A 14,476-nucleotide genomic window follows, 5' to 3' on the forward strand; every position below is an offset into this window, starting at 1 on the left:
TAAATACATATAAAAAGAAACTTCACTTATTAATGCTAATAGAAAGTGCCTCCCGAGTTTCAAAAAGCTGTTATTTTTTGTTTCAGGGACTTTATCTAGGTACACATGCTCAATACCAAACAATCTGAAGTCAGTAAAGATGATGTAATATTTAAGTCTTCAAACAAATTTTATGGAAAAGAGAAAGCAAATAATGGACAAAACAATAAAGACGCTTTAATAATTATGCCAAACATACATAAAAGGATATAATTTCAGTGAAAGCACATTAGAAGAAAAAGAAACACTTCACAAACTAAGACACTCATGACAGACAAAATGTAAAAAGTAAAGACAATGATAGAAGTTTCGCATTTGTTTCTTAAAAATACTCAAGATGATGTCTTTTTTATTCGATAAGTTTCAAAAGCTGCAAACTGCAGCTTTTGAAATAATGGAAGAAAAAGACCATTTGTCCAATAATATTCAGAGAAAAGTTAATACAGCTTTCTAAAGTCTCTAAGTTATTTCTTGGGAATGCCTGAGCTCTAGAAAAAAGCCTACTCTTCAAAAAATATATATATTATACAGTTAGACTGTGCACTCCACATAATGTTAATTATAACCTTCTTTCTCAGAACACTTCTCTACACACTGGGATACCCTATAATATTATGGGACTCAATCACTGCTTTGGATTGGAAATAGTGATGCTTTTGAAGACCAGCCATCTGACACATTAATACTTCTATACAGATTTTTTTTAACAGCTTCCTCAAAGAACTAATGGCTAGTTTAGATGCATAACAAGACTAATTCTACTACTTCCAAACTGGAATAATTTCATAAAATTTCTTTCATTTATATTTCTAAAACCTTTTCCCATTTAGTGTTCTTCCTACTTTCTCAAATGTCCAAGCCCAAATGCAGTTAAAAGCAAAGAAAACAATGAAAATCTGACCAATGATTTCTTAATGCAATTCAGATACCTATATATTATGGTTAAATTTCAATTATTTAGGAAATATGTATTTATTTTGTGGATTTCTCAGGCTCTGTCCTTTCTGTTTCTCATGTTTATATTTAGGGCATTTGTTCTTCAAAATTGATTCCACCAGAAGGGAGGAAAAACAGATGTAACTTATCCTATGAAGACTACCATTTATTATTAGCTCAAGTTTAATAGGTAAGCCATTTGATCAATAAAAACTCTATTATCCTAATTCAAAGGCTTAAAACTGGTAGCCCTTGGACAGGATGAGGCCTGAAGATACTTTCTGTTTAGCTTCTATAGTATTAAAAATATGTAATCCAACATTTAAAACTTAGATGTCATATAACAAGCTAGACGGTTCAGCCTTCTCCCCCACCTCCCATCCCCAAAATATAAAGATTGGGCAGTATTTGGCCAAACCGTCATACAGAAAGAACTGGCTAGAGAAGAGTAGTGGTTTTCCCCTTTCAATAGGACAAGGGCTCTTCAATTTACCACAGTTTCCACCATTCACTGTTGTCACTAACATAAAGGGCCAAATGTCAGTAGCCATTTATTGACAAGGTTTATCTTTTTTTTTTTTTTTTTTTTTTTTTTTTTTAATTATTGAGAATATTTCTTTGGACCCACAACTATCAAATGTGAAAAAAAATAAAAAGTATGCCAAAAGGGCCATGTGTTTCTAGAACACATGAAAGTAAAGAATAATACTGCATGTCTAATATGCAAATAAAATGTCTCTGCCAAAATATCACAACTTAAAATGCCATTATGAAACAAACCACAGAAAGACCTTATTTGTGTTACATACCAGGAATATACCAAAATTTGAATGTCTGACCCACACAGTGATTCATATTAAGATAATAAAGAAACAAATAGATATTTTGTGACACAAATGTATTGTGAAGCCTTAATATCACGATTTATATGCATTTAATTAACCATATAGGCTATCTGAAAATTATTAATACATCACTTGTTTCTAGGGTCTAAAAATGTTTTACAGAGAAAAGAAACTGCTGTTTACAATAATTAAAATTCTAAAAAGATCTCTGCAATTGCTCTGAACTTGTTTCTAAAGCCAGATTTTATTAGTTTTAAAAAATTATTCAAAGTAAACCTAGCATCTAGATAAAATAATTTTACTTCTGCAAACAGTGTTCATATTTTAAAGCTACTCCTGGTATATATATAATGAAGATAAAACTATTTTAATATTGTTTATTTTTAAAATGTTCATAGTAAGAATGCTTAAATCATACTATAGGGCTGTGGAGTTTTTGTTTTTGATACTGATCAAAACTGGCAGCCCTTCAAAAATTAGTCCCATTTAGTAAATTAACCATTTTACATTTTTGAAACATTGAAATTTAATGTTGGCTAATTATTAATTTTATATGCCACTTACGAATTCTTCATCATTTTTCAAATATTTTTGTTTTGCACTATAGTAAAGATAATTTTTAATTTTTCCCCCAGAGATAAAGCAAGTTTTCAGTTTTGTTTACCATTCTCATTGCTATAGTTCATCAGCATGCCACAAAAGACAGTCAAGAGCTTCTCATTGGCGGGATCTGTTATACTGCACAGTGACCTTAAATGGTCAATTACAATCTGTGCACCACCTGCTTGGTCAACTGCACTTCTGCCCTCATCTGTAAAACAAAGAGTTAAATTAAAAATAAAAGAAAAAAGAAATGTACCTTACAATTTCAAATATAAAACATAACAGTGTTATTCTTTATTTTGTGAATAAATAGAAAATAAACCTAGGCAGGACATTAAATATGTCTTTTCAGAAAAAACAAAACAAAGAAATAAACATGGAAATGGGGGTGGGATGGGGAAAAGAGACAATCATTTTTTAAGCAAACTAAGACTATTCTCACTGGCATCATATAGGAGCTTACAGAACTTCCCTGTGTCCTAGAAATTTACAATATGAAAACTTTCACTCCTTCTTTCACAAATAACAATGCTGTGTAAGAGAAAAAAATAGAAACTAAGTTATATTCTATTGGTATAAGTTTTTGTCCCTCAGGTTGAAAAAAATCACTAAATATAACTTTTTATCATTGGTTTTCAAAATCAGCTATTATCAAAGAAAACCATATGGGAACGTTATATCTTTGATAACAGCTATTATTAAAGAAAACCATATGGTGTAAATCTAAATCACAATATGTAATTCCTGAATATTAGTACTATGGTCTTTGTTAATGGCATTTCCTAAAGTCCAGAAGCATGTTCCCTTTTTTCATTCTTGATTTGTTTCTTTTTTCCTTATTCCCTCTCTTCTAGGGCACACCAATATAATTCAACATTACAAAAAGTGGTCAAGTGATGGTCAAACATAACTTTCATTATGTGTCTATCTACATTGCATAAAACAGATGTCACTTAACTGTCAGAACATACAAACAGCTTTAGACTACTTCCTAACTTTTGAACATAAGAATGAAAAGAAATTAAAAGAAGAATATGTGTCATTCTAAATCTGACACCTTAGATAAAATACAACCACACTCTAGAAGAGGTCCAAGAGAAATGTGTGAGCCATAAATGTGAGCCACATGTGTAATTTAAATTTACTAATAGACACATTAAAAAATAACAGGTGAAAATTAATTTTAGTAATATTCAATTCAATATATATCACTCTGATATGCAAATCAATAAATTAACAAAACATTTTGTATTATTATCTTCACAATATATCTTCAATCCAAGTGTTTTCTACCCTTACAGTTACATCTCAACTCAGACTAGCCACATTTAAATTGCTCAGCAGCTAAATTTGGCTAGTAGCTACCACACTGTACTATTCAGCTGCAGAAGTACAGCACAAAGATCAGCAAAAGAAATGACTCACAAAGGAATCATAGCTATGAAGTTAGTTACAATTTGAAAGATTTTCATTTTCCAAATGTAAGAACTGAAACTAAGGTCATATCTTTATTACTGTTGCTGAATCACATTAGATGATACAACTTAAAATATGTAATTTCTTATGGTATACACACACACACAAAATTATATAGTTAAGACCTCAGAAATACTATGTTCATAATTTTGAAAATTTTTGAGGAAATCCACACTAAAATGAAACAAAACAGTTTTATCCACTTAGTTTTATTGTATTGTTATAAAGATGGAAAACAGGACCGTATGCTAATCAGCTCATCAGATCACAGAAAATTCTTATACTGCCAGAGTAACTAGCTAGATGAACCAGCCAAGAACACTGGTCAAATCTCATTTAGAAATCTAATTTCCAAATTTTTGTTTTCCATAACATAGATGTAAATTATCTAAATTACTGGGCAATTTCTATGTGGATGATGTCTCAGAAAACTGAACATTAGGATTACAAATCTAAATGTTCGGACCTTCAACAATATGAAGGTATAGTACATCCCATCCCTAAAATGCAAAGCTTGAATAGTATTTGATTCTAATTCCTGAATAAACTGGGCTTTTGAAATATAGATCGTGTATGCTTAGGACTTAGAAGACATCTTAGAGAATAGCTAAACTAAGCCTTGTATTCATATATTAGGAATTTCATATACTAGGAAACTAGGGCTTAGAAACTGTGGCACCTATTTGCAATGAACTGTGAATGAAAGCTGGTTTCCTATCCACACTAAGCTAGTAAATGTTCAAAAATTCCATAATTCTATAAATTAAAATACAAACTTATTCAACAAATTTGATGCAATAAAAACACACTACAATTCAAAGCAAATTACCTATTTGTGTTTCAGAGCCACAGTGCTTTTCTTCTCCTCTTTTCCTTCTACCCCCCTCCTCTGAATTGTCTATAACACAGCTTTTTACTCATGTGTTATTGAGAATTGTTTGCAAGGCATAAACACAATCTCTATACTAGAAATTACGTTATCACCAAATATGAGAAGAAAAGCAAAGCATGTATTACAATAACAGTGATCTGGGTTCAAAAAATATTCACCACCACTATAGGAATGATTGATTGATTATACAGCTTTTTTCTTTCTTTGGACAAATCAGCCTGAGAAACAAAGTAAAAGCATTTTATTAAAATATTTAATAGAATTTAAGGATTCAAAGGAATAAATGATAATAATGTGTTCCTTTACTCTAGCAAAACCAGAGACATAAATCATCTTTAGAAGTATCCTACAACTGACTTATTTTTCCAGTAGTATTTAGATAACAAATCATTTTAAATACAACAGCTATCATTGCACAAGTCCATATAAATTGGTTTTCCATAGTTAACTCCATACCTTCATGTTACATTATCATAATGAGTATTATTGTTCACTTAAAAATAATTCTCAAAAGGTTCCCTATCCTAAACTTGTGTATCCCTAAGTGTAGGCTCATCTTTCACTCTTCTCACAAGTTAACAGCTAACCTAAGAAGCATCCTGAGCTGTCACTTCTAAAAATGTAATTTACATCTCAATTTTCCTCATTTAATTATGAAGCATCCAACCACTGGAAAAAGTGCAGCCCACTCTTTAAAGTCCTATTAAATCCTTTAGTGATGATCTTTCACACAAAGTAGTTTCCGACACAAGTATGATCATTCTTCACATTAGCTAAGAGCGGGGCTTTAAATCTGAAGAGTTACTGCACTTCCATTACCCTTCTGTAATCAAAAGCAAGCAGCAACAAAATTTGTGTCATGGTTATGTCTCACAAATGAGAAAAAAAAAATGTTACCAAGCTAAACACTATTATCAGGTACAAGTTATACACTAAGGGTGAGGAAAAGACCTAAAATACAACCACTGAATCTAACTATTGTGGCATGTCTTACAGTGCATCCTGACTTTGGATTTCACTACATTTTCTCCTTGTGTATACGGCAAATGCCTAGTATATGGTAGGTGCTCAATAATTTTTTACTGATGAATGGGGCCTTTTGACAGATATTGATAAATTACTATTCACCTTGAGGATGGATGATTGTGAGAGTGACACACACACATACGTTGGATAGTTTGTAAATTTCATATTAAAACATGATTTTTAAAAACTATCACTTGCATCTTTAAATTTATCTGAATTGAAAAGGAATCAAGTATCAAAAATCTTTCTAATATGTTAGTGTATTCTTAGCCTGGCTTTTAATATTCTGTGGTTTAGTATCTTTTTCTATAGGAGATAATGTTACTGATATGAGAGTAATGTTTTTGAGACATAGATGTCATTTCTACTTATTATAGGTTAAATTGTGTGCCCTCCTTCAATCTATGTTTAAGTTCTAATCCCTAGTACTTCAGAATGTGACCCTATTTGGACACAGGGTCATTGTAGATATAATTAGTTAAGGTGAGGTCCTACTGGAGTAGGGTAGATTTTTAATCCAATATGACTTGTATCCTTAGGAGGGGGACGCACAGAGGAGAATGCCATGTGAAGACAGAGGCAGGGATTAGAGTTATGCTACCATAAGCCAAAGAACACCTGGAACCACCAGAAGCTACGAAGAGGCAAAAATCTCCTCCTCCCCTATAGGTTTCAGAGAGAGGCATGCCCTGGTAAGCACCTTGATTTCAGACTTACAATCTCTGGAACTGCGAAACAATAAACTTCTCTTATTTTAAGCCACCAAGTTTGTGGTCCTTTGTTACAGCAGCCCTAGGAAACTAATACAGCACTCCATATAATAGAATATAATACAACACTGTGAAATATTTCTTTTTTTTTTTTTTTTTGAGTATTGTTTAGAAATGGGATTTTGCTCTACAGGCTAACTGTAATAGTAATGTTCCTTATTAACAACAATTTACCACTGGGAGAGGAGCAAGAGCACAGAAAAAGCCCACAGTTGTGCAGGAATGGGTCCAAGCCTGAAGGCAAAGCAAGAACACTAAGGAAAGTCCTCCAGCACCCATACTCTAAGCATAAAGTAAGAACAGCCGACTACTAAAGGAATTTGAAGAACATACTGAACTCAAGGTGAGCAACAACAAAATATGAACCTAGCTCAACTCCTGACTAGACTGGCTTGACCTCTACCCTATGCGAACACCCTAAAATAAAAGGAAGTGCACTCAATTCCAGAGATTAAATACTGTTAATCTGTTTTCCTACAATAATATCCAGCTGCAATAAAAAGTTGAGATGCATTTTAAGAAAAAAATAACTCACTGTCTGTCAAAAGATGAAACCAACAAAACTCACAGGTGATCCAGATGTTAAAACTATCATACAGGGACTTTAACTATAATGACTATATTACAGGATCTAGTGGAAAAAGTGAATAATATCCATGAATAGATGTGAAATTTTGGAGAAAATGGAGACTATAGGCAAGAGTTAAATGGAAATGCTAGAAAGAAGCAACACAAAGAATTATTTCAACAGGCTGAATAGCAGACTCAACAAACCAAGAAAAGACTCAGTGAACTCATAGATCAATAGAAATTACACAAACTAAAACATGAACAAACTAAATAAGTGGGAGTGGGATAACCCAGAGTACCCAAGAGCTGAAGGAAAGAAAATAGCAAATGGTCTAACCTAAGTGTACAGTAGTCAGCAGTCCCCCTTCATCCATGGTTTGACTTTCTGCAGTTTCAGTTACCCATGGTCAATGGTAGCATGAAAATCATAAAATTCCAGAAATAAAAAAATAAAGTTTTAAATTGCATGCTGTTCTGAGTAACATAAAATCTTACACCATCCCATTCAAGTCATGAACTCCCCCTTTGCCTGGTGTATTCATGCTAGATACACTACCTGCCCATTAGTCACTTAAGTAACTGTCAGATCAGCTGTCATGGTATCGCAGTGCTTGTGTTCAAGTAACGCTTATTTTACTTAATGGCCTCAAAGTGTAAGAGCAGTGATGCTGACATATGGCTATAACTGTTCTATTAGTTATTGTATTAATCTCTTACCATGCCTAATTCATGGTTTAACTTTATTACAGGTGTGAAAATACACTAAAAAAGACATGATATATACAGGTTTGGTACTACCCTTGGTTTCAAGTGTCCACTGAGGGTCTCAGAATGTATCCCTTGTGGATAAGGGGGCATTACTGTACCTGGAATCTCAGAGAATGAAGTGCTAGAGAAGAGGGTAGAAAAATATTTTAAGAGTTAATGACTGAAAAATTTTCCAAAAATGAAAGCCATCATGCTACAAATCTATTAAAGCTTAGAGAACCCCAAGCAAAGCAAAACAATTAAACATACCTAGACCTATCATAGCCAAGCTGTTGAAAACAAAGAAGAGGGAGGGAGGGGGGAGAGAGAGAGAGGGCGAGGGAGAGAGAGAGGGCGAGGGAGAGAGAGAGAGGGCGAGGGGGAGAGAGAGAGGGAGGGAGGGAGAGAGAGGGAAAGAGAGAGAATCTCTTAAAGGCAGCCAGAAGGGGGAAAAGAAAGAAGAGAAAAAATAAGAAATAAAGCAGACTTCTCATCAAAAACTATGCAAGCTAGAAGACAATGAAATAACATCTTTAAAGTCCAACCTAGAATTCTACACCCAGTGAAAATATCTTCCAGTAAGTAAAGTAAAATTGTTTCAAGCAAATAAGAGATAATTCACTGCAATAAACCTGTTATACAAAAAATGTTAGTAAAAGTTTTTCAGTTAGTTAGAGGTATACTAGACAAAAATTTGTATCTACCCAAAGAATGTAGTGCACTGAAAATGATAAAGTATGTTAATTAATAGAAGACAGTTTTTCTCCTATTTTTAAAAGATGATTGACTGTCTAAAGTAAAAACAGGCCAGGTACAGTGGCTCACGCCTATAATTTCAGCACCTTGGGAGGCCAAGGCCGGAAGATCTCTTGAGGCCAGGAGGTTGAGATCAGCCTGGGCAACATAGTGAGAACCTGTCTCTCCTCAAAAGGAAGAAAAGAAATTAGCCAGGCATTGTGGCATGTACTTGTAGTCCTAGCTACTCAGGAGGCTGTGGTGAGAGAATCACTTGAGCCTAGGAGTTCAAGGTTACAGTGAGCTAAGACTGCACTACTACACACCAGCCCGGGCAACACAGCAAGACTGTGTCTCAAATTTTTAAGTAAAAATAACATCAATATATTTGGGATTTCTAACATATGTAAAAATGAAATAGAAAACAAAAGCATAAAAGAAAGATTTAAGGGAGGAAGCGGAACTATACAGTAAGGTGATTAAATTAATGTGACATAATATTTGAAGATAAACTGTGATAAGCTAAGAATAAATATTGTAAGCCACAGGGCAACCACTAAAAACTTACTTACAAAGAGGCATAAGAAGCCAATAATGGGCTGGGCACAAGGGCTCATGTCTGTAATCTCAGCACTTTGGCAGGCCAAGGCAGGTGGATCACTTCAGGTCAAGAGTTCAAGGTCAGCCTGGCCAACACGGTGAAACCCCATCTCTATTTCAAAAGCATACAAAAATTAGCTGGGCATGGTGGCGTGCCCCTATAGTCCCAGCTATTCATGAGGCTGAGGCAGGAGAACTGCTTGAACCTAGGAGGTTGAGGTTGCAGTGAGCCGAGATCACGCCACAGCACGCCAGCCTGGGTGGCAGAGCAAGACTCCACCTCAAAAACAAACAATAAAAAAACACAAGAAGCCAGTAATGGAGCTAAATGTGAAGAATCCAAAAAAAGGTGGACAAAGAGGGAAAGAGGAACAAAGAACAGTTCAGACAATCAGAAAACAATTAGGTTCAGAAATAAACTGCCTTTGTGGGAGAGAAAAAGAAACAACTAGGAAGATGGTAGATTTCAAGCCAACCACAGAAAGATCATATTAAATACATATAATCTAAATGTCACTTAAAAGGGAGAGATGGTCAGATTGGGTAAAATAGCAAGACCCAACCATGCTGTCTATAATTAACCCACTTTAAGAATATTAAATAATATTAAAAGGTTGGTAAAAGACACACAATGCAAACACCGATCAAAGGAAAACTGGTGTGTCTACATTGTCAGACGTAGTAGACATCAGAACAAGTGGTATTGGCCGGGCGCGGAGGCTCATACCTGTAATCCCAGCACTTTGGGAAGCCAAGGCGGGAGTTTGAGACCAGCCTGGCCAACATGGTGAAACCTCATCTTTACTAAAAATACAAAAATTAGCCAGGCATGGTGGCGTGTGTCTATAATCCCAGCTACTCGGGAGGCTGAGGCATGAGAATCACTTAAACCTGGGAGGTGGAGGTTGCAGTGAGCCAAGATCGCACCACTGCACTCCAGCCTGGGCAACAGAGCAAGACTCCATCTAAAAAAATAAAAAATAAAAAATAAGCAGTATTATCAGGGATAAAGGGGGACATTACATAACAACAAAAGGGTTAAATCAACAAGATATAACAATCCTACACCTGGAATCCCAGGATTTGGGAAGGCTGAGGCGGGTGGATCATTTGAAGTCAGGAGTTCAAGACCAGCCTGGCCCGACACGGTGAAACCCCGCCTCTACTAAAAATACAAAAAAAATTAGCTGGGGATGGTGGTACACGCCTGTAATCCTAGCTACTCAGGAGGCTGAGGCAGGAGAATCACTTGAACCCGGGAGATGTAGCCTGCAGTGAGCCGAGATCCTGCTACTGCACTCCAGCCTGTTGACACAGACTCTGTCTCAAAAAAAAAAAAAAGATATAACAATCCTAAATGATGTATAAATGCCTACAAACAGAGCTTCAGAATATATAAAACAAAAACTGATAAAACTAGGGATAAATCCACACATTCACAATCACAGAACAGATGATTTTTAAGTTTTAACTTAGGCTTTGTGTCAGGTACAGTAGACACAAACAGCAATACAAGACTTTGCTTTCAAAGAGTTTCTATTCCAATGAGGAAGACAGAGTAGTAAACAGAATAAAGGCCTCAATACAGCTGGGCGCAATGGCTCACACCTGTAATCCCAGCACTTTGGGAGGCTGGGGCAGGTGGATTACCTGAGGTCAGGAGTTCGAGACCAGCCTGGCCAACATGGCAAAACCCCATCTCTACTAAAAATACAAAAATTAGCCAGGTGTGTTGGCACACGCCTGTAGTCCCAGCTACTCGGGAGGCTGAGGCGGGAGAATCGCTTGAACCCAGGAGGTGGAGGTTGCAGTGAGCTGGGAGCAGAGATCATGCCACTGCACTCCTGCCATGGTGACAGAGCAAGACTCCATTAAAAAAAAAAAAAAAGCTTTAATGCAATTTTTTACGGTGTGTTATAGAAGCACAGAGAAGAGAATATACCTCTTCTGGAGGAATGAATGGAGAGAAAAGGAGAAAGTGGGTTTATATAAAACTGCACAGGAATAAAAAGGAATAAAATGTTCATAATAAACATGAATACATTCACCTAATATCTATAAATAATGAATCCACAATAGGTAGATTTACATGGTAACATTAACATGTTTTCTCTAGTTCACTTGTAATCTAAGTTAAATCCCATTTAATAGGAGTAAAATTTCCTTATTTTAAATACTGATTAATGAAATGTATTACATAGTCAGTTTCATCAATATATCTCAAAATCTGCAACTAAATTAGCATTCTCTCCCTCCTTTATCACTTTTCTGAATGCTTACTATGTTTCATACATTGAACTAGGTCCTGAGAATACAAAGACAGATAATTCACAGTTTTACTTGGGTAAGGGGAAAAAAGAGGGAAGTGTGAGGGAAAACATATAATTTAAGCAGCAAACAAAATTAAGTGTTCAGAGTAAAATGGAAGCACAAATAAGGAAATTACTTTTACCTGGAGGAGTCAGAAAGAGATTCATGGCCATGTTTTCCAGAATGTCTTTCAAGCCCTTACTGCAATTTAATATGTATATAAAAAGAAATAAAAATTGTGTACCTTTTTGTTTAGATTCTAATTGGATTCCCTTCCTTATTAGCTCTATTGAGGAAAAATGTACATAAAATAAACTACATAGATTTAAAGTGTGTTTAACTGACGAGTGCTGACAGCTCTACATACCTTAGGAACCATCACCACAATCAACATACTGAGCATTTTCATCACAACCAAAAGAATCCTCAAGTCCTTTTGTAAGCCATCTTTCCCTCCACCTCTGGTCCCAGGTAACCACTGTTTTCTGTCAGTATAGATTAGTTTGCATTTTACAGAAATGGCTTCATGCAGTAGGTATTCTTTTATGTGTCTATTTTCACTCAATCTAATGATTTTGAGATTCATCCATGTCATCATGTATATAAGTATTTTTTCATTGCTAAATAGTATTCCATTGTTTGGATATACCACTATATCTTTTATCCACTCAAATATACTGATTGACATTGGGTTGTTTGTAGTTTTAGGCTACTGTGAATAATGCTGCATTGAACATTCATGCATAAGTCTTTGGGCAAGTATCTAGGAATAAAACAGCTAGATCATATCATAGGTGTGTATTTGTGAGTATATGATTATTAAGCATTAAAAGAATGATGTGCCACTGAAACATTATATTTAAGAAGTTTTCATATACTGTATGATATGGTCTGGCTGTGTCCCCACCCAAATGTCATCTTGAATTATAGCTCCCACAATCCCCACGTCATGGGAGGGACTCAGTTGGAGGTAACTGAATCATAGGGGATTGTTTTTCCTGTGCTGTTCTTGTGACAGTGAATAAGTCTCATGAGATCAGATGGTTTTATAAAGGGCAGTTCCCCTGCACAAGCTCTCTTGCCTGCCACCATGTAAGCCTTTACTCCTCCTTCACCTTTCACCACGATTGTGAGACCTTCCCAGTCATGTGAAACTGTGAGCTTATTAAACTTCTTTTTCTTTATAAATTACCCAGACTTGGGTATGTCTTGATTAGCATGTGAAACAGACTAATACATTGTAAATATGAAAAATTCTTAAAAGAATGAATGTTTTCCTGAGTGTATAAGAGGACTTCAGTACATGCATATCAAACTGAAGTGGAACTTTAGCTGATTTACATAGGTACACATAGGGCTTCTCCTTCTCTGAAATCAACAGAGCTACAGAAAAGAATAAGCCCCATTCTATGAAACAAATTTTAAATGTATAACTTTTCTAATTAATTTAACAATAACATAATCATGCAAATCATAAAATGATGAAAAAAGTTCAAGGCTTAAGAAAATAAGGATTGTTAAATATAGATCTTCATGTAAAAATAATGCAATTGATCTCACTCATAAAAAATTAAATATTTTACCTGGAAGCTTGGTTGTTAGTCAATTTTAACATAAAGTCACCTTTAAGAAAACTGCTCATCATTCTCATTTATTTATGACTTCCTGAAATATATACCAACTCGAAACAAATAATCTGGCATATCTCCATTCCTTTCTCTTTTTATTATAAAGCAGTGCATAATATGGATCTCAGTTAACCAAGATGAGGTGATACATACAGTATTAGTTTGTTTTCATGCTGCTGATAAAGACATACACAAGACTAGGCAATTTACAAAAGGAAGAGGTTTAATTGGTCTTATAGCTCCACATGGCAGGGGAAGTCTCACAATCATGGCAGAAGGCAAGGAGGAGCAAGTCACATCTTACATGGATGGCAGCAGGCAAAGAAAGCTTGTGCAGGAAAACTCCCCCTTACAGTAACTATCAGATCTCATGAAACTTACTATCATGAGAACAGCACAGGAAAGATCTGCCCCCACGATTCAATTACCTCCCACTGGGTCCCTCCCACAACACATGGGAATTAAAAACGAGATTTGGGTGGGGACACAGCCAAATCATATCATTCCACCCATGGCCCCTCCCAAATCTCATGTCCTCACATTTCAAAACCATTCATCCCTTCCCAACATTCCCCCAAATTCTTATTTCAGCATTAACTCTAAAGTCCACAGTCCAAAGTCTCATGTGAGACAAAGCAAATCCCTTCTGCCTATGAACCTGTAAAATCAAAAGCAAGTTAGTTACTTCCTAGATACAATGGGGCTATAGGCATTGGATAAATACAGCCATTCCAAATGGGAGACATTGGCCAAAACAAAGGAGCTACAGGCTGCATGCAAGTCTGAAATCCAGCAGGGCAGTCAAATCTTAAAGCTTCAAAATGATCTCTTTTGACTCCATGTCTCACATCCAAGTCACGCTGATGCAACAGGTGAGTTCCCACGGTCTTGGGAAGCTCTGCCCTCTTGTTTGCAGGGTATAGCCCCCATCCTGGTTGCTTTCATGGGCTGGCATTGAGTGTCTGTGGCTTTCCCAGGTGCATGGTGCAAGCTGTTGATGGATCTACCGTTCTGGGGTCTGGAGGATGGTGGCCCTCTTCTCACAGCTCCATTACGTGATGCCCCAGTAGAGACTCTGTGTGGGGGTCCAACCCCACATTTCCCTTCTGCACTGCCTTAGCAGAGGTTCTCCATGAGGGTCCAACCCCTGAAGCAAACTTCTGCCTGGCCAACCAGGTGTTTCCATACATTTCCTGCAACGTAGGTGGAGGTTCCCAAATTCAATTCTTGACTTCTGTGCACACGCAGGATCAACACTACACAGAAGCTGCCAAGGCCTGGGGCTTCCACCCTCTGAAG

General features: G+C 35.9%; 1 protein-coding gene across 6 annotated transcripts in view; it reads right to left on the reverse strand.

The window, feature by feature from the left end:
* RAP1GDS1 (Rap1 GTPase-GDP dissociation stimulator 1) overlaps window positions 1–14,476 on the reverse strand; it is a 177,367-nt gene that overhangs the window by 62,925 nt on the left and 99,966 nt on the right. For 3 of the 6 annotated variants that reach the window (XM_032135619.2, XM_032135697.2, XM_032135555.2), the window contains exon 5: window positions 2,485–2,631. The exons of 2 other annotated variants lie outside the window; for them this stretch is intronic. In XM_032135619.2, coding sequence (XP_031991510.1) covers window positions 2,485–2,631 — 147 coding nt within the window. Of the gene's footprint in view, window positions 1–2,484; window positions 2,632–7,494; window positions 8,116–14,476 lie in introns of those variants that run through there. One more of the 6 variants, XM_032136136.2, reaches the window with a different exon arrangement.

This window comes from Hylobates moloch, unplaced genomic scaffold (assembly GCF_009828535.3).
Source record: "Hylobates moloch isolate HMO894 unplaced genomic scaffold, HMol_V3 SCAFFOLD_2, whole genome shotgun sequence".
NCBI classification, from domain to species: Eukaryota; Metazoa; Chordata; class Mammalia; order Primates; family Hylobatidae; genus Hylobates; species Hylobates moloch.